The sequence below is a fragment of the Equus asinus genome, chromosome 20 (assembly GCF_041296235.1).
Source record: "Equus asinus isolate D_3611 breed Donkey chromosome 20, EquAss-T2T_v2, whole genome shotgun sequence".
Lineage (NCBI taxonomy): Eukaryota > Metazoa > Chordata > Mammalia > Perissodactyla > Equidae > Equus > Equus asinus.
Genome location: NC_091809.1, coordinates 67,957,996 through 67,979,099, shown reverse-complemented (window position 1 = coordinate 67,979,099; position 21,104 = coordinate 67,957,996). Strand labels below are relative to the sequence as shown.

At 40.9% G+C, this 21,104-nt stretch overlaps 1 protein-coding gene across 2 annotated transcripts in view; it reads left to right on the top strand.

Annotated features, from left to right (window-relative positions):
* Positions 1–21,104, top strand: part of FAT3 (FAT atypical cadherin 3) — a 616,260-nt gene that overhangs the window by 514,488 nt on the left and 80,668 nt on the right. For both annotated transcript variants that reach the window (XM_070490463.1, XM_070490462.1), the window contains exons 8-12: positions 2,524–2,799; positions 5,262–5,472; positions 10,065–14,138; positions 17,666–17,862; positions 19,124–19,277. In XM_070490463.1, coding sequence (XP_070346564.1) covers positions 2,524–2,799; positions 5,262–5,472; positions 10,065–14,138; positions 17,666–17,862; positions 19,124–19,277 — 4,912 coding nt within the window. The remainder of the gene's footprint in view (positions 1–2,523; positions 2,800–5,261; positions 5,473–10,064; positions 14,139–17,665; positions 17,863–19,123; positions 19,278–21,104) is intronic.

Sequence of the window (21,104 nt, the reverse complement as noted above, 5' to 3'; positions counted from 1 at the left end):
GTGTCCCATATACAAAATAGAGAAAGACTGGCACAGATGTTAGCTCAATGGCAATCTTCCTCAAGCAAAAAGAAAGAGGAAGAGTGGCAACAGATGTTAGCTCAGGGCCAATCTTCCTCACCCAAAAAAAAGCAAGTCTAAACTTTGAAAGTAAATGGAAGCAAATGAACCTATATGTATATCCAATTGGTAGCATATCTACACAAAGAAGAGCTATTCTGAGTGACTTTAAACATACTAATTTGACTATATATCCCTAGTGGGGGACAAAAAGAACTGCAAAATAATATTAAATTGTTTTCAATGATTATAATTGTAATATAAATATAGTAACAATGTTGGTGTTGTTATTTTGAGACTTTTGTGCATGTATTTCAGATTAAACAATGGATAATTATGATGTCATTAAGCATCAGAAATTTCAGTATGGAAGAAAGGAGATACAGATGTAAAAAGAATGAGATTAAGTAAAAACCTTGAAGCCATAATTTTGAATTGAAAGTATCAGTAGAAACTCATGAAAAAATTAACAACAATAGACTTTGCAGACTATGTCCACTGAAAAAACCTAGACACAGTAGCAAATCCCACAGCAATGAACATTTCTAACACGAGATCATGGTCTCTAAATGCCATTTCTAACTAGAAAGAAACCAACACTTTTTGGAGAAATGGATAATTCAGGGATGCGGAAGAAAATGTACAAGGTTACCATCGAAAAAATTACCAATAGCAATTATTAGAAAGCAATGAAACTATAAAAGACTACAAGGATTATGTTGCAACATCTCAAGAGCCAATTTAAAGAGGCTCCCACTGGCCAAGGAAGGGTCACTTGTGCGCCAATAAGTATAATAAGTATAGTACCTGGAATGGACAGACGTGATTAAATTCATGAGCTCATAATCATGCTTGACAAAAACACCTCAGTGATCAATTTGAGAGGAGCTGGAGAACCAATCATTGTTTTGAAATGATAAAGAATTAAGTGTTTATGCGGCCTTTCCTACGTCAAGTGTACTTCAGAGTAACCAAATAATTGAAGTTTCTTTTCAGAATTCCTCTAGCTAATAAGTGAGGAAGAAATCATGTAATTAAAACATTACCATTTTGCAATTTTTAATGAATTAATGTTATCTGTGTAATTATCATAATGATTGCTAGTATCACAGAACAAGAGAAAGAGCCAGATATTATGTATCTCCAGATGGAAGTATACTATATTACCCTTGAAGGATTTTTGTCAGATCCAAAAAAAAAAAGAGGAAAACTGAGCTTGAGTCTTATCAGGGTTCCTAGATCAAACTACAAATTTATAAGAAATACAGGGGACAGAGAGACATATAGAACAAAACCACAGGGAGGCAATAAGGAAAATTCAGACTGTGGGAGTTAAAGAGAAAATGAGTCAGTGTGTTCAGTACCAAAAATAACAACATAAAAATTGCAAGGAAATAGAAAAAGAGAGAGGGAGAACTTATAAATTAAAAGATAATTAAAGGACATATCAACCAAATGCAATGTTTGGATCTTATTTGCCTATCCTGATTAAAATGTAATTATATTTATCATAATCATGAATTTTTTTTATTTTATGAAATATATATACACATATGTATATGAACATACATAATATGTTAAAATTATGGAAATATGAATGCTAACTGAATATTTAATGATATTAAGGAATTACTGTTTTCTCTGTTTAGATGTAATAATGGTATTGTGTGTATGTGTGTGTGTGTGTGTATCTATCTTTTAGAGATATATATTGAACTTATATGATGGCTAGATTTGCTTCAAAATAATATGGGGGAGCAGACAGGGATGAATGGATATATAGATGAAACAAGATTAGCCATCAGTTGATCATTGTCAAAGCTGAGTGATGAATATGTGAGGGTTCATTAAACTATTACTTTTATATCTGCCTGAAAATATTTATAACAAAACGCTTTATAAAAGAAAACAACTTGGGACTTCATGTTTTAGCTGTCGTCAGTACCACGTTCTTTGCTAGCCACCTCCCATCTGAAGGAGAGCCGCCATGTGTGGACACTGCGGTTGAGAAGCTCTGATTGCTCTGAGGACGCTGCCTCCGTGTTCAGTCCTCCCTTTCCTCTGCCTCTTTTTTACTCCTCCCGTCCTGTCACTGCCTCCACATCGAGTCCACTATAAGGAGCCCATAACAAGAATTTAAGATAATAGGAATTTAACAAACTAAAGTCACCTTGTGATCTCCTACATCGTGCCTCAAATAGTCGTGTTGAATTATCACCTCCTGGGGCCATCTCACCTGTTCAATTAATAGTGAGAATGTTGATCAGCTCGTAGTTTATGTTCCTGCTAATGTGAACTACTGGTTTATGGTCAGCTTCTGATTAAAGAGTGTTTCCATACAAGATCTTCCTACATATTGAGATAGCTGCTAGAAGCTAGGATCCATAGACTTGGAGGGAGCCTCTTTTATTAGCAATGAGTGAATTGGCATTAGTCATCACTCTTGTCTTTTTTTAACTATAGGTATTCATCAAAGTGCTGGATAATAATGATAATGGCCCAGAATTCTCTCAGCCAAATTACGATGTGACAATTTCCGAGGATGTGCTTCCAGATACAGAGATCTTGCAGATTGAAGCCACAGATAGAGACGAGAAGCACAAGCTGAGCTATACTGTCCACAGCAGCATCGACTCCGTCAGCATGAGAAAATTCCGGATTGACCCCAGCACTGGCGTGCTCTACACTGCTGAGAGACTGGACCATGAGGCCCAGGACAAGCACATTCTCAACATAATGGTAGGACCAACTGCTAATTTGCTCTCCTAGCAGAATCATTGACCATTCAGGGCACACATCTTAGTCTTCAGAAGTACAGAGCCCTTAAATTTTGTAAGTAATAGTAAATTTGGTCTTTTCACAGCAGGGTTGCATTCATTTTGCCTTTTTATTTCAGTGAGGAATTACTACAGTTAGATAGTGACTCCATATTTTTGCCAAACTGAAATATTAGTGAGTTCTGCAGACAGTGGCTGTTCAGTAAATGCTGCTGACAGACTGACTTGAGAGGGAAGGAACAGGCCGTGTTTCCGTAAATCTCCCAGGCTGTAGTATTCATTCACATCCAGAAGATTTTGTGGAACAGTTTAAAAGAAGTTCTTTAAGAAGTTAATCACAAGGGTAATCATTTACTCAACCTTTGCAATGCTCAGTCCTTGGAAGCGTGTAGGGAACTGATTTATTACCTACTGCGTTGGCATTGGACTTAATCCCAAAACACGCCAAGCCCTGCAGAGAGTGTTAAGTCTGAATTTGGGTTCATGGGCCTCCAAATTATGTAGGAGACGTTGCTTTAATCTTAAAGTGGAGCTTGCCTAGTTCACAGAATTGGGAAGTAGAGATTAATAAGAAACATCCTTGATTAGTTTATGGTCTAAAATCTGTCCCTTTAACCACCCAGAACCCTATGGGCAGTTCCACAGTCACTGCCTAAAAGAGCCTCTGTCAGTTCCTGAAGACCAGGTAGGATGACAGAGACTTCATCTTGTGTACTGATTGGCTTTAAAATACACAAAGATGCTACCAATTCCCAAGCAGCTGAAAGTAATGCTCCACTCAGTGCTGCTCTTCCTTTCCCCAGGTGGAAAACTTGCTGGACAAGAGGAAACTTGAGTGTGTACCTTGGCTATGGTTTCCAGCTCAGACTCCAGGGAACAGAAGAGCGACTCATAGGGATCATCAAATCCATCCCTTAGCCATTCATTCATTCATTCAACAGATGTTTCTCATTGGATACCAAGCTCCATTCTAGACACTGAGGTTGTAAAAGAGACAAAATCCTTGCGCCCTTGGACATTAGGTTGGAGCAGACCTAGATTTCAGTAATCCCAAAATATCGAGTCCAGCTTGGTCCTTGGGTGTGGCAGGCCAGTTTACAGACGGGGAAATGCAGCACACTCACTGGGTTGCTTTGGGGTGGTTTCTTCGGGGACAGAAACCTTATGCCAGTGACTAACTCCATTCTCACAATTCTTCAAGTCATTTCTGTTCATTCTTTCCTTAACAAACTCAAAATTCAGTTTGGTCACCCTGTCCCGTGTATCATTTATGTAATTGAATATTTAGAGAAAACAGGTCCTTTCTGCTGCCTTTCTCAAGCGAAGCCATTTCAGTCATTTTGCTCCTTCCTTCTAGGTACTATTTCTGAAAACCCGTTTCCCTTTGTTGGCCCTTCTCAGTCTATTTTCTAATTTCTTCACATCTCTCTGAAGTTATGGAGTCTAAAATTGAACAAATGGAAAGCACACATGTGATTAGTGCTACATAAAATTATAGCACAGTCATGTGGTTGGAGTTAAAGAATTGATTATTTGTGAGCTTCTGCCATATGCAAACCAGGGGAGGCTTGAAAGCAGACAGGGGAGCTTCTTCAGCAAAGTCACAGTGGGAGTCTCACATTTTAGAAGTTAAGGTTCGGTTCACCTTCCCGGCAATCAGGGTTCTCTCTCAGTCCTGGGCCTTTGTATATGTTGGCTCTTCTCCCTGAAATATGTGCCCGACGCCACCACCACCATCATTTTACCACTTCTGCTTGTTTTTGTTACCTCCCCCAAGAAGCTGAATGCTAGGTTAGGTTCCTCTTACTACTCACTCCCATCCTGACACTTAGCACCAGGTCTTATACCTGTCTGTTTCCTTATTTGTATTCCCCACTCCACTATTAGCTTCTCGAGGGCAAGGACTATATCTAATTCACTGCTGAACCTCCAGAGTCAAGCCAGGGACTTGACAGATAATAGGTGACAGTAAATGTTTGTTGAATGAATGATTGAATGACATTGCCTACATTGCTTTCATTAATTCCGTGTTTTAGTTTCCCCTTCAGGAGGGCCTCCATCCATTGGCCCATTAGCAGCTGTATACACAAATAACAAGGGGGTAGTGGTTGGGGGGCAGAGAGTAGAGGAAAGTGCTGTGTTTGTGATATCTAGGTATCAGTTCCGCAAACACAGACTGAGCACAGACCACAGGCCAGGCATAATGCTGAGCAATAAAGATGATGTGGCCTCTGCTCTCAGTGTGTTCACAATCAGTGTCTTGACTTGATAATACCACCATTTATTGAGCACCTATTTTGTGCCTGGGACTGAGTTAAGCACTTTGTGTGCATTATCTCATTTTGTTTTCACCACAGACATAGTTGTGTGAGTTCATTGCAATTTAAGATTTTAGTCCTACTGCTTCTTGTATTTTGCCTAAAGGTCAGAGATCAGGAGTTTCCTTATCGAAGAAACTTGGCCCGAGTCATTGTGAATGTGGAAGATGCTAATGATCACAGTCCTTATTTTACCAACCCACTGTATGAAGCATCTGTGTTTGAATCGGCTGCTCTGGGATCAGCTGTTCTGCAAGTGACGGCTTTGGACAAAGACAAAGGGGAAAATGCAGAACTCATATATACCATAGAAGCAGGTGAGAGCTGTTGCACAGATTGCAGCGTAATGCATGGCGCTCGCCCCTGAGTTGTATTTATCACCATGTAAAATTCACATAGTTACCACTGGAGTGTCTCCAGATGAATTTTTTGGCCAAGCAACTGCCCTGTGTGTGTGATAATGGTGTATAAAGTTCTTGGCATTTCTGTAATATCTTTTCCATCATTGACAGCGAGGAAAGTTTCCTTTTATTGTGTCATTCTTGGATTTTTCTGGAGTGGAGAAGAGAGAAGAAATGTGTAACAAACTCAGTGGCTTCTACCTATGGATCAACAAGCCATGGCCTCAGACGAAAACAATCAAAGCCTTCCACCATCTGAGGGCCGCCAGACTGTCGTGTGAATTGAATCTTACATGTCTTTGTTTACTTGTAGTAGGTGAGCTGTGGGCTTCAGAAATTCCTCAACCCCCACCGTTAGCACAAATTCACCTCATTGAAGGCAATCAGAGTAGCAGAGTAGTTGTTAGGTACTGAATTACCTGCTTCACATGACAGATAAATAAATACAGGTTCTCGTTCTATAAAATTTGAGATTTTTTCAAATCAACTTTAACACCTGCAAGGCAAGACCATACTTTACTGATGGTTTGAAGATGAACACGTAGAAAACATTTGTGCCAGGAGAGATGAATGTCCAAGCAAGGGACAGCACTGTGAACCTAAAAATTACAAGTATCCTTTATCTGCTCTATTTTCCCTTCCCCTCTTCTGTCTTTTTTGAACATCCAAGCCACACATTTCCAAAATGTTCTGCAACATTATGTCTGTCGTGCATAATGCCAAATGCCGTCTCCTTTCATGCCAGCATTGGAAAGGCTTCTCTCTCATGATTTAAATGTGGAGCATTTTTGGGAGGGGTTGAATTAAAATATGAATGCTAGAATGACAGTTTTGGACTGAAAAATATTAGAAAAAGAAAGGCCAAGAACTTTCTTTTAAAAAAAGCTGCTACATCGAATGGTAATTTAAACTATTTCCTGTATTAGGCACCCACATTTTATGAGTCTAAGCTAAGTTCTAGACAAAAAAAACAGAAAGAAAAGATGGTTCTTAACAGCCAAGTGCCCCAAGCGAATTCACTCATTTCTTTTCTAGATTTCCATGGAATTTTCTTTCAACCTAAAGCCTGACCAATGCTTTTTTAAAAATGCTAGTTTGCATCTCTTGTTTAATATATTTTTATTATTTAATTATATAATCCTCATTCTTCTGGTTCCACAGTTAATACAGGGAAACTTCTTTTTCAGAAACAAATGTTTAAATAATGTCACAGAAACTGTTGCCAAATCAACTCTTCTAGAATTTTTCCCTAATCTTATCTATTGTTTTCTTTTCCCCATATTCATTCATGCATATACATTGTTTCATGTCATTGTAATCATTTAGCTATAGGGTTTTGTTTCTACTTTTTTTACTTAACATTTTCTAAGCATCTGTCTGTGTGTCTACTCGCTTTTTATATTTGTCGTTAAGGCTACTACTTATACTCCTCCTAGATAGCCACATAATTTTTAAGCCAATCTGGAGGTTTTTAAAGAGTAATTTTCCATGCAGCTGAAAAGACTGCCTCCCTTATCTTTTAGCCTCCACAGACTACAGCCTGGTGTTGTGCAGAGAGAAGGAATTCAGTCATTCCTTTACAGCTGACTAAAACTAGACAGACAAGTGATTACCTTAAAACATCTTTTATATAGAAAACTTTCTAGAAACCCACAGGAATAATTGGTATCTCAAAATCATACAATCTTTGATGGTATGTGTAAAAAGCTAATGACAATTTCAGTGTGCACGGTAAGTCTCAAATGGTCCCTGGGCCCTTCAGAGACAGACAGGCCTACACCAGACCTGGACGGGTCCTGGCCAAGCAGATGTCTTCCCAGATCATGGTAGAAGAGAGGCAGATCCCAGATGCTTCAACGTTTTGAAGCAAATGACAAGTAGTTGTGTAAAGTGTACATTTTATTTAAGTTCTCTCACAAACCTCAGATAAGCAAGATTTTACTCTGTTTACTGGTGGGCCATAAATTTTCTCCACTGCCTGGCCTTTAAAGTAACTACTAAGGCTTTTTATTTTGGCCCGAAGGACAGAGGCAGAGTTCAAGTACAGAGCTTCAGTTCTTATATTTAGTTCGGGTTTATGTTTGGTTCATGGGAGGCTCCAAGACAGGGCAGTACGGGAGAGACCAGGACTGAGAACTGAGTTAGGATGGGGGCATATTGGATTCCAAGATGCATACAGATAGCGAATTAAAAATCTTTTTTAGATCTACCTCTCCTCTTACTCTTTCAATAAATATTTATTGAGCACCTTCTTTGTCCCCAGGCACTGTGCTTGGTACTAGATAAATAACGTTAGGTAAGATAAGCACAGCTTTTATCCCATTGCCAGAAGTCTACAAGAAGCCATAGATTCCAAGAAAACAAGAAGTTAGTTTCCAAGGATTCAAGTATAGCAGGAGGGAACAAGCAGGAAGTGGATTCTTAGAAAATGGGTCAGTATGTTGAAGAGGGAAAGAGATGGAGAGCCTTCTTGGACCTGACATATGAGCACAGCATCCTGGAGGGGTGTAACAAGCAGGTCATGGGAAAGCAGGATTATGAAGTTCTCCTTAAGGTCAGAAGCTGGCCCCTCTTCAACTCTGCCATGTGTGTCTTGCTGGACCTGAAGAAATGTACTGGGCCTAGAGGCGGGGAGGACTTAGCTGGAAACTCTGCAGTGGCACATCAAACTTGACGAACACAGAGAGACTTGGCTCTGTTATATTCATCATTCAGGGTTGCATGTTGGAGCCATTGCTGGAAGGTGACTATTGCTCAGGTATCTATATTTTCCTCCTCTGAGATGCTGAAGTGAAATGATTCCTGCCTCCTTGTGAGGGTCTATCAATCAAATGTTGGACTCTCACTCAATTCCACAGTCCTATTTATTGAAAATTTGAAGCTTGTTCATGAGACCATTGAACTTTGTGTTGTTGTCATCACAAAATGGTCACATTTAAGTGGCAAAGCAAAAAATTATGCTGACATCAAAGATAACATTATTTAATACTCACATTTGGGGGCTGGAATCAAATTCTTTATCTCTTTATTATTATTGTTTCTTTATCAAATTCCTTACCTCTTCTAAAAAGAAGCAGGTGTCTTATAGAAACAAGTTTTATCTGAACATGACTTTTTCATTTTTAGACATGGAAAACTTTATTTAGTAAGTATGTATACAGCAGTATTTGCTGTATATTTCAATAGACACATATAGCTGCCCTCTCAATCCTGGAGCCTATCTTAAGGATAATGACAATTAAATCATTTATATGTCTGCCATGCTACAGTACTTTAAAAAGAAAGAAAAATCCAGATATAACGTTATTCAATTTATTCAATATTTTTAACTTTTGATTTAAAACAATTGGACACACAAGCACGTGAGTTCTTTGAGAACTGTCAGAAAGCCTGAGGAGAGAAGTAAAAAGCCGCTTGGTGAAGAATTCTGCTTCATACTGTCCACTACGTTTGAGCTACATTCTTTACATTCTTCAAGTTTTGCGTTCCTCATTCTTGACTCCTCTCTTATTTTCCTCATCCTCAACAATCCCAGATTTCACACCACTGTGCGTTTCAGAGGCAGAGCTCTAAACTCTTACAGTGTCACGGTTCACAGCCCTTCCCATTTCAGATATGTCAAAGTGGAGTGTCAGTTTCTCACTTCCATAAGAGTTATGCTCCAAGTTCTTGGTTTCAATGCTGGTGCAGAGTATCAACAGTTTCCTACTTCACCAGAAACCTCTCAAATACTTAGTGAATAGAATGGTTACAGATTGGAGCAACTGCCTTATCATTTTTTTTATGTCTAGTTTTGTATCCGTGTGTGGATGTGTGTTTTGGGGCGTGGGGAAGTGAAGAATAGAAGGCTAGTCAGAAAAAGTCCTCACAGCTTACAAAGCAAGCAGGGACTTGGGAAGAATTGTTCACGTCCCACAAAATCCCCCTCGCCAAAGTAGTGTTCGGGATGGAGTTGGTTCTGATAGGCTGAAACAAGATCAACTCCTTATAGCAAAGCTTACTTTTGGGATAATCTGAAGCCAAATGACTACATTATAATATTCTGAAACAATTCCTACAACCCTTTTTCTCATAAGGTAAAACACAGAATATGGCACTGGTGTAGGTATAAATACCTTTTTACCAGTGGCACTAGCATGTGCTAGCCCAGTCCATTACTCTTCTCACAAGGCTGAGAATAAGGAAGTCTTAAACATTCTTAACAGACAATCTCTCCTACAAACTCTTGTTTCCCAGTTTGAATGTACACAGTATTGTGTTGTCATTGTTATTAACCTAGATTAAGAAGATACTGATCTGAAATTCACAATTTTACTGAAAAACTCATTTCACTTGCTTTTGAATACCCCTAAAAGAGGAGTCTCTCACTTTATTTAGAATGAGATGGAATGAATACAAGTAATTTCTTTCTATGTCCATGTTGCAGTAAAGGAGCCTTTAGATAAAGAGTTAATCTTCAAAAAATGACCCACTTGTAACTCATTTCCCCATTGATTTCTATATTGTAGGGAACACTGGGAACACATTTAAGATCGAACCAGTCCTGGGCATCATCACTGTTTCCAAAGAACCAGACATGACAACGATGGGCCAGTTTGTCCTTTCGGTCAAAGTCACAGATCAGGGTTCCCCGCCGATGTCTGCCACTGCAATTGTGCGCATCTCTGTCACCATGTCTGATAATTCTCACCCCAAGTTCACTCAGAAAGACTACCAAGCAGAGGTAAATGAAAATGTTGATATTGGAACATCAGTCATTCTAATCTCTGCCATCAGTCAATCTACCCTCATTTATGAAATCAAAGATGGGAACATTGATGGGATCTTTACCATAAATCCATATTCTGGAGTCATCACCACTCGGAAGGCACTGGATTATGAGCGCACGTCCTCTTATCAGCTCATCGTTCAAGCCACTAACATGGCAGGAATGGCCTCCAATGCCACAGTCAATATTCAGATTGTTGATGAAAATGATAATGCCCCAGTTTTTCTCTTTTCTCAGTATTCAGGCAGCCTAAGTGAAGCTGCCCCAGTCAATAGCATTGTCAGGAGCATGGATAACAGCCCACTAGTGATTCGAGCCACTGATGCTGACAGCAACCGGAATGCTCTGCTTGTGTATCAGATTGTGGAGTCCACGGCCAAGAAGTTCTTCACTGTGGACTCCAATACAGGTGCAATCAGAACAATTGCCAACCTGGACCATGAAACCATTGCCCATTTCCATTTTCATGTGCATGTGAGAGACAGTGGTAGCCCCCAGCTGACTGCAGAGAGTCCCGTTGAGGTGAACATAGAAGTGACAGATGTGAATGATAACCCACCTGTTTTCACTCAGGCTGTGTTTGAGACTGTCTTACTTTTACCTACCTATGTTGGAGTGGAGGTTCTGAAAGTTAGTGCTATGGATCCTGACTCCGAGGTGCCACCTGAACTGACATACAGCCTAATGGAAGGCAGCTTGGATCATTTTTTAATTGACTCAAATAGTGGAGTGCTGACCATAAAAAACAACAACCTTTCCAAAGATCACTATATGCTGATAGTTAAAGTGTCTGACGGAAAGTTCTACAGTACATCCATGGTCACCATCTTGGTTAAAGAAGCCATGGACAGCGGCCTCCACTTTACACAAAGCTTTTACTCCACCTCGATCTCAGAGAACAACACTAACATAACCAAAGTTGCAATCGTCAATGCCGTTGGAAATCGCCTTAATGAGCCCTTAAAATATAGCATCTTAAACCCAGGAAATAAGTTCAAGATAAAATCTACCTCAGGGGTCATTCAGACCACCGGAGTCCCCTTTGACCGTGAAGAACAAGAGTTATATGAGCTGGTGGTGGAAGCCAGCCGCGAGCTGGACCATCTGCGTGTGGCTAGGGTGGTGGTCAGGGTTAACATTGAAGACATAAACGACAACTCTCCAGTCTTTGTGGGCCTCCCTTACTATGCTGCTGTGCAAGTTGATGCTGAGCCTGGGACTCTGATTTACCAGGTGACAGCCATTGACAAAGATAAAGGTGCAAATGGAGAAGTGACCTATGTCCTACAGGATGACTATGGCCACTTTGAAATTAACCCTAATTCAGGGAATGTTATTTTAAAAGAAGCATTCAATTCTGACTTGTCCAACATTGAGTATGGAGTCACCATCCTAGCCAAAGATGGTGGAAAACCCTCTTTGTCCACTTCTGTGGAACTTCCCATCACTATTGTCAACAAAGCAATGCCTGTGTTTGATAAGCCCTTTTATACAGCATCCATCAACGAAGACATCAGAATGGACACCCCCATTCTAAGCATCAACGCCACCAGTCCAGAAGGCCAAGGCATAATATATATCATTATTGATGGGGATCCTTATAAACAATTTAATATTGACTTTGACACTGGGGTACTGAAAGTTGTTAGCCCTTTGGATTATGAAATTACATCTGTTTACAAGCTGACAGTAAGAGCCAGTGATGCCCTTACTGGTGCCAGGGCTGAAGTCACCGTTGACATGTTAGTTAATGATGTAAATGACAACCCCCCTATTTTCGATCAACTCACATATAATACAACATTATCTGAAGCATCCCTCATTGGAACACCTGTTTTGCAAGTTGTCTCTACTGATGCAGACTCAGAAAACAATAAAATGGTACATTATCAGATTGTCCAGGATACTTACAACAGCACAGATTATTTTCACATAGACAGTGCAAGTGGCTTAATACTGACAGCACGGATGCTGGACCATGAGTTAGTGCAACACTGCACTTTGAAAGTCAGAGCAACAGATAATGGCTTCCCATCACTCAGCAGCGAGGTCCTGGTTCATATCTACATCTCAGACGTAAATGACAACCCTCCAGTTTTTAATCAGCTCATTTATGAGTCCTATGTGAGTGAATTAGCCCCCCGGGGCCATTTTGTAACCTGTGTGCAAGCCTCTGATGCAGACAGCTCTGATTTTGACCGGTTGGAATATAGCATTTTATCTGGGAATGACCGGACAAGCTTTCTGATGGACAGCAAGAGTGGCATCATCACACTGTCCAACCACCGGAAGCAGCGGATGGAGCCTCTGTACAGTCTCAATGTGTCAGTCTCTGATGGGTTGTTCACCAGCACTGCACAGGTGCATATCAGGGTACTAGGGGCTAACCTGTACAGCCCTGCCTTTTCACAAAACACCTATGTAGCTGAGGTGAGAGAGAATGCGGCTGCTGGGACAAAGGTAATTCACGTTCGAGCCACGGACGGGGACCCAGGGACATATGGGCAGATCAGCTACACCATCATCAATGACTTTGCTAAGGATCGATTCCTCATAGACAGCAATGGACAGGTCATCACAACAGAAAGACTCGACAGGGAAAACCCTCTGGAAGGAGACATCAGCATTTTTTTGAGGGCCCTCGATGGTGGAGGGAGAACAACTTTCTGCACCGTGAGGGTGATTGTTGTGGATGAAAATGACAATGCTCCCCAGTTCCTAACAGTGGAATACAGAGCCAGCGTCAGGGCAGATGTTGGAAGGGGACACTTGGTCACTCAGGTTCAAGCCATGGATCCAGACGATGGAGCAAATTCAAGGATTGCTTATTCCCTGTATAGCGAGGCCTCAGTCTCGGTGGCTGACCTCCTGGAAATCGATCCTGACAATGGCTGGATGGTGACAAAGGGCAATTTTAACCAGCTGAAAAACACAGTACTGTCATTCTTTGTCAAAGCAGTAGATGGCGGCATTCCAGTAAAGCACTCCCTCATTCCTGTCTATATCCACGTCTTGCCCCCTGAAACATTCTTGCCTGCATTCACCCAGTCTCAATATTCTTTTACCATTTCAGAAGATACAGCCATTGGGAGCACGGTGGACACCCTTAGGATTTTGCCCAGCCAGAATGTCAGGTTCAGCATGGTTAATGGGGAACGACTAGAAAATAACAAAGGGGGTGTCTTCATCATAGAACAGGAAACAGGCACGATCAAGCTTGACAAACGCCTTGATCATGAAATCAGCCCAGCTTTCCACTTTAAAGTAGCAGCCACTATACCTCTGGACAAGGTAGACATTGTGTTTACCGTAGATGTAGATATCAAGGTATTGGATTTGAATGACAACAAGCCAGTCTTTGAAACTTCAAGCTATGAGACGATCATAATGGAAGGGATGCCTATTGGCACCAAACTCACACAGGTGAGAGCTATCGATATGGATTGGGGAGCCAATGGGCAGGTCACTTACTCTCTTCACTCGGATTCCCAGCCCGAAAAGGTAATGGAAGCCTTCAATATTGACAGCAACACAGGCTGGATCAGTACCTTAAAGGACCTGGATCATGAGACAGACCCCGCATTCACCTTCTCTGTGGTGGCCTCTGACCTCGGAGAGGCCTTCTCTCTTTCTTCCACGGCTTTGGTCTCTGTCAGGGTGACAGATATAAATGACAATGCACCAGTCTTTGCCCATGAGGTGTACCGAGGGAATGTGAAAGAGAGCGACCCACCGGGCGAGGTAGTGGCCGTCCTCAGCACGTGGGACAGAGACACTTCCGACATTAATCGCCAAGTGAGCTACCACATTACAGGTGAGTCTGCCACTCTCAGTTTTCACTTTTTGTGCTACTTTCTAAAGAGGGTTGGAAGGTGGTAGGAGGTAAGAGTAGGAGAGAAGAAGGAAGATGAGATGAGCAATTGAGAGAAATAATACCTCTCTGGGACTGAGTAAAAGATCTGTGAGTAGACAGTTTTTCAGTTGTTGCCTGCTGCTGACTCAGCCTTAGTTTGGAATTCACTGGTTTGCCTACAACAGATTACCCAGATTGGTACCTAGTCCTCACATCACATTTTATCATTTAAAAAGGAGTCCAGCCATATATCTCAGCTGAAGAAATGAAAATAGCTTTTTTTTTTAAAGATTTTTTTTTCCTTTTTCTCCCCAAAGCCCCCCAGTACATAGTTGTATATTCTTCGTCGTGGGTCCTTCTAGTTGTGGCATGTGGGACGCTGCTTCAGCGTGGTTTGATGAGCAGTGCCATGTCCACGCCCAGGATTCGAACCAACGAAACACTGGGCCACCTGCAGCGGAGCACATGAATTTAACCACTCGGCCACGGGGCCAGCCCTGAAAATAGCATTTTTTGATGAAGAGAGAGATTTTTAACTACATTCCTTTTTCCTACTTTTTGTAGTGGGTTTCCACTACAAAACAATAGCTGGATTCCAGGAAGTCTCACTTACATGTTTCTCCTGGAATTAAAAATACATATGCACACACACACACGTACACAGTTGTACAAATTAGATAGCATGGTTTGACCTTTTGCTGGAAAATCCTAAGTTATAACTCTAAGTCAAAGGGTGTTTCTGCTGACAACTCAATTTTCTTAGATCTCTTTTCTGTCTTTCCAAATAGTAAGTAGCGGTTCAATGGAAAAGCACAAGATAGACAAATGAGGTCACCCAGAGTGTACAAAAAATGTCACTGTTGCTCTGAGGGGCCAAGGATTTCATGTCAGAGTGAAGAAGGGGTGTCACTGATCAGGAATAGCTTTCTGGGGGTGATTGGCCTTCAACTGCAAAGAAGAGAGGGTTGGTGGTGTGGGAGCAGTCTTTCTAAAAATTATTTGGAGTTTTTAAAGCTAATATTTTGATGTTGTGACATTCAAAGACAGAACATAAGCAAAATGCCTAAAGATTTTAAAGAATCCATCAGTACTTGTAGTCAGGTGGCTTCCCTTTAGAAAAACTACATTATTCAAAGTGAAAAATGAATTAATTAGAATGCCCTCAGGACACAGAATCTGCTTAAGTACCTTAGTGGGAAAGTTAATTAATCACTGCAGAATAAGATCCACGGGAGAGCTTGTGTGTCAATGCCTGAGATTGCCACACTTCTCTTTTCTTTATTCTTCTTGTTCTTTATGGAACTGTTTTCATGATGGTGTTTTCTGTTTAAAGCTCTTTATGCATATATGCTTTATGCATTTATGCTTTATTCACTATCTTCCTTTTTTTCATTAAAATGTATATTTCTGCAGTAAGGACATGAGCAATAGTGGTAAAGAAAGAAAGGTGAGTAAAGCATCAGTTTGATTTATTTGCATTCAGTCTCAGACAATAAGCTTTTTAGGCATTCTGAAGGATACTTTTTTATTTGGAAGAATTCTAAATGTTCAACTTTAATTATTTATACATTGTCTCTGAATTCTCAGTGGATGATTTAAAGGGACCATCCCATCGACTTCACCGAAGTGATGAGAACAGCGTAGTTTAAAGCCACTGTTGCTATGAGCAGTGCCAACCACCAACTGACTTTAATTAGATTTAACTTTTGGTCTTGATGCAGCACAACTTGGCTGTGCTGCCTCAGATTAACAAAGGACCATTAATCATTTTATTTAACAAAAGAACCGTGTAGGCCTGCACCTAAAGCATTGAATAGAGAGGTTAAATTTGTGTGTGCTGAAATAATATTTGAGTGAAGCATAGTTGAATCCTAGCCAGTGGCGGAGGAAAGTGATATCCCAGGGAGGACCCCAAGCCTCACCAGAGCAGTTTTCTCAACCGTGACACTATGACATTTGGGGTTGGATAAGTCTTTGTTGTGGATGGCTGTTCTGTGCATTGTAGGATAATCAGCAGTATCTCTGGCCTCAAGCCAATAGATTCCAGTAGCACCACCAGCACCACCATCCCTGATGTGACATTCAAAAATGCCTCTAGACATTGACGAATGTCCCGGGGTGGGGGAGGGGGCACAAAGCCACTTCCAATTGAGACCCACTGCACTAGAGGAATGTGCAGCCCTCCGGTTTTCTGCACTGTCTGCCAAATGTGGTCCATTTATCCCATGGCTTCCTCATGCTGTTGACACCCCTAGACTAACCCCTTTCCCTGCCTTATAATCAAGAGTGCAGTGCAGCACTCAGAATTCACTACTTCCCACTCAGTCCTTCTGGCAGCACCCTGATTTTTGCCCTCTCCTCTTTTGTAGATTCATTGTAAGAAGGTGAGATGACTCCACTTTTTCAACCAAGTAGCAGCAAGTCTGCAATATGCTTTCCTTATTTATTTGTTTATTGTCAGTCTTCCCCACTAGAATGCGAGCTCCATGACAAGAGCAAGGATTTTTGTCAGGTCTGTCCACTGCTCTAGTCCTATTGCCTGGAACAGTGCCTGGCCCAGAGCAGGTGATAAATACTTGTTGATGCAAATGAATGAAATATTGATGATCTAACTGGATTCCTGGCTTCTTTCCAGTTGTCTTGTCCAGTCTTCCTCCAAGTCTGAAGTGGCATTATCTCCCTCTTTGGGATTAGAAGGTCAAGGTAGTTTTCTTCCCTCCCCTTCCTATCTTGTTCTCCAAGCTGCTTCTGTCTCCATGTAGTTTAATGATGTAGGAAAGGGATGTTGCTGGGACCACTGTCAATGTTTTCAGCATCATAACGAGGTGTTCCACTTCATCTCTTCTACTTTTCTTATACTTTCGCCAGCTTCATTCTGACATATTTGATCTAATTGCAGTGCTTATCTTTGAACTGCTCTTTAAATGACCCCTCGTTAGGGCTACTTAATACTAATGGGTCTTCCTCTCTGTCACACAAACTTTTCTCCCTCCAAAACTCTGGGCTTTATAAGAAGAGCACAGCTGTATGATAAAGGCTTCATTAAAAGATTCCTTAATAGAACTGACTGTCTGTCTTTGATTACATAATCAACAGTTAATGAAATTGTCTTGGTAACAAGCGCTATAGTGTATTACATCCTCTCTTGAGATGAAGTGGAAAGACAGTTATTTCATCCGGAGAAGAGGATTGATTGTTCACAGTTTGAATTTGATTGTCCTTAAGGGAAAGTAAACAAGAGATCATCTCCAGCTTCTCTAAGTGCATTGTATTCTCTTGGAAAGTTACTGTTTTACTTTTCACACAAACCAAGCCTATAAATATCATGCTTTGTTGCAGTTGAGTCAGAACACACTATCAGTTTCTTTTCAGTATCATAAAGGATACAGTTTGAGGGGCACCTGGATGACCCCACACAGGCCTCTCACTGTAGGTGTAGATCAAAGCATTTCATTGCACAGCTTCAAAAACTCTTTTTCTCACTGCAGGAGGGAACCCTCGAGGAAGGTTTGCCCTGGGCCTGGTGCAGAGTGAGTGGAAGGTTTATGTGAAGAGACCTCTAGATAGAGAGGAACAAGACATTTACTTCCTCAATATCACTGCCACCGACGGGCTCTTTGTCACGCAGGCCATGGTCGAAGTGACTGTCAGTGATGTGAATGACAACAGCCCAGTGTGTGATCAGGTGAGATCTGCGGATGCATTCCTGCTTCTTATTCTTCCTCTCTACAATTAAATCAAAACCCATTTCTCTGTTCTTCTTACGGCCAGGTTAATTTCTGCTCTTATCTCCTTGATTAGTGAGCTCTAATTGAATATAAGAGGCTAGGAGGTAGAGTCTAGGACGAAATGTTATAAACAAGAAAAAGGAATAGGTAGCAAGATCAAGTACCTAATTTTGCTCCTTCCCTCCCCAAAAAAAGCAAAAGCAAAACCATGAGTCTTCAAATTAAATAATTTTTAAGGAATCATAAAGGATTTTATGACTTATTCTGTCTAAATCACTGATTTTGTAGAAAAGAAATGGACCATTCGAAAGCGTAAATTACTTGTTTGTGTAAGTTTACACAGCTGGTTAGTGGGAATATTGGTAGTAAACCCAGGTCTCCAGGCTCCTCATGAATTAGCCTTTCCACTACAATCCAAAACATGACAGCCAATGCAAGGTGCCAGAACTAGATTTGTATTCTTTCTTACTGAAAGTGAATCACAATTAATTTACTTTTCTTTACCATGTGGAGCGAGAGACAGTATTGGTATTCTCTAGCTTAGAAAAGTGTTGCAAATAGATTTAATCTCTCATACTAATGCCAAGTGTTAGTAGTGCCTCTTTAAGAGTCAAAGCGTCCCAAGGACTCACTGGCACTTAACAGAAAAAGAGAATCATGATCAATATGTGATGTGTGTCCTGGTTCCACAAGGGCGAGGATTTTTGCCTGTTTTCTTCACCATTGTTTTCCTAGCATCTCCATAATATGTAGGACATAATAGATGCTCAATCAGTATTTGTTGACTGAATGAGCACGGAAGGGGTGGGGCAGCAGATATACCATGTTTCATCACATATTGAAAGATAGTTCTGTGATGAAGGAAAAAGACAGCAAAAGCTAAGTTATATGAATGCATTTTTTTAAAGATTTTATTTTTTTCCTTTTTCTTCCCAAAGCCCCCAGGTACATAGTTGCATATTCTTCATTGTGGGTCTTCTAGTTGTGGCATGTGGGACGCTGCCTCAGCGTGGCTTGATGAGCAGTGCCATGTCCGCACCCAGGACTCGAACCAACAAAACACTGGGCTGCCTGCGGCGGAGCGCACGAACTTAACCACTCGGCCACGGGGCCAGCCCCTATATGAATGCATTTTTAAAGAAATAATTTATAATGCTAAATATGGCAATTGCCTCAGAAATAGTGATGATTTAATTACTGCTCTTTGCCTTTGCCTAGGTTGCATATACAGCATTATTTCCCGAAGACATTCCATCAAATAAAATCATCTTGAAGGTCAGTGCTAAGGATGCCGATATTGGATCCAATGGAGATATACGATATTCACTCTATGGATCTGGAAACAATGAATTTTTTCTAGATCCAGAAAGTGGTAAGGTGAAATTTATTCTTTGGGTAAATGCCATTGTTAGTCCATGAGAGAAGTTAAACTTTCGTGTGGTCTCATCACTAATGGGTAGTTATGACAGGTCCTCTAAGAGGCTTGATATGACCCCCTGCTGTCTTGCCCTCTAGGAAATACTAGTTGCACATATCTGATAATGGGCGATCCAGAACACACAAACTTTATTTGGCTTATAAAACTTGCCTTGACTTTACCTACATTTATTAATGACAAGTAATCAGACATGTCTCTTTGCTCCTCCTGTTTCTCATATTCATGAGTTAAGGCCTCTGTCCTAAAAAGAGTATACATAGAGTTTCATCACAAACACGTTGCTGTGCAAACTAAACAGCAATGCATAGTAAGGAGAGTTTTTCTCTAAGTCCCTTTTGGGTCCTTTCCTGATGCTTATTAACACAGTTGTTTGGTTTTTATTAAACATTCCTGCCTAGTTTCTCCAAAGCTACGAGCCCTCAGATTTGCTTACATATTCAGGTAAAATTTATAAGGTGAAAGGTTATGTAAGCTAAAGGCAGATGCCCGCACTGAAGACCAGAGCTAATGGAAAAGACATTTTCTATGGAAATAAATTATCTCAGTGTTGTGTATTAGATAGTCCATCAAATGGCAATTTTTAAATGAAGTATAAAGATCGAATAGCTTGCATATTTCCAGGGTTGTGTTGGTTCGAGTGAACAATAGCTATTGAGTCTCCAAAAAGTAGTAGCTTTTCCCTGCCCTCCTCCATGTCATCTGTATCCTACTGGGAAGCACTGAGCTATGCAGGAACATACTGCTTGGCTGTATGGGCCTGGTGATTATTCAATAGCTAACATTTACTGAGTAGGTAGTACATGTAAAAGAACTTTTGGGATATTTGTGGTAGACTCCAAGATGAACAAAACAAACCATGCCCAAGGGATATTGTAACCCAGTGGGGAAGACAGACCAGTAAGCCAATAATAATAATGAATGGCAGAATGAAATGCATGCCCAGGAGAGATATCAGGGGAGTTCTATGTGGACACAGAGGAAGAAGCAGCTAATATTCTGACAAGAGAGAAGAGGAAACTGTTTTAAAGAAGAGCTGGCATTGGAACTGAGCCAGGATTCTAGTAGCTAAAGCAGGACGCTGCTGGCCATGGGGGCAGCATGAGCGGAGAGCATGGCACATCCAGGTAATGTCATGTACAACATTGTCACTGGTGAAAGGAGCTATAGAATGGCTTGTGAAAAAAAGTAGTGGGAAAAATAACTTTAGGCCAGATCCTGGTGGGTCTTGAATACCCAACTGAAAAACCACTGGACATTTTTGAGTAGAAGAGGGAAATGATCCAGCCTATGTCTAAGAACTGGCTGTAGCAGGGAAGCTGTAGGAGGAACTGCTTTGTAAGTATAGATGGCTTGATCCAAACAATGTCTATTAATTTATTTTCATTTAAGAGTAATAATATTTCATGAGTCATGCTTTTCACCAAATACCATGTATTCAGGTCTGTCTCTGTACTTGTTGTCATTATCTATTGAAACTTCAACAACAACAACAAACTCTCTACAGGGGCTGATGCCCAGCACCAGTACAGGTGCTCCAATGGTTAAAATATAGACGTAACATTCCTCCATGCTGGTTGCTGAATAGCTGCTGCCTCAAGTGTTCCCCCACTGGAACCCTCTCCCAGCAACCACAGGCCCTTCCACAATCCAGCAAGTAGGGTTCACCCTGGCACAGTAGGAGTCCTTCAAGACTTCTTTCTGCTAAAGCCATCCTCTGTTTTAATATTTCATTTTCCTCTAAAAGATGGGGTAAAAAGATGT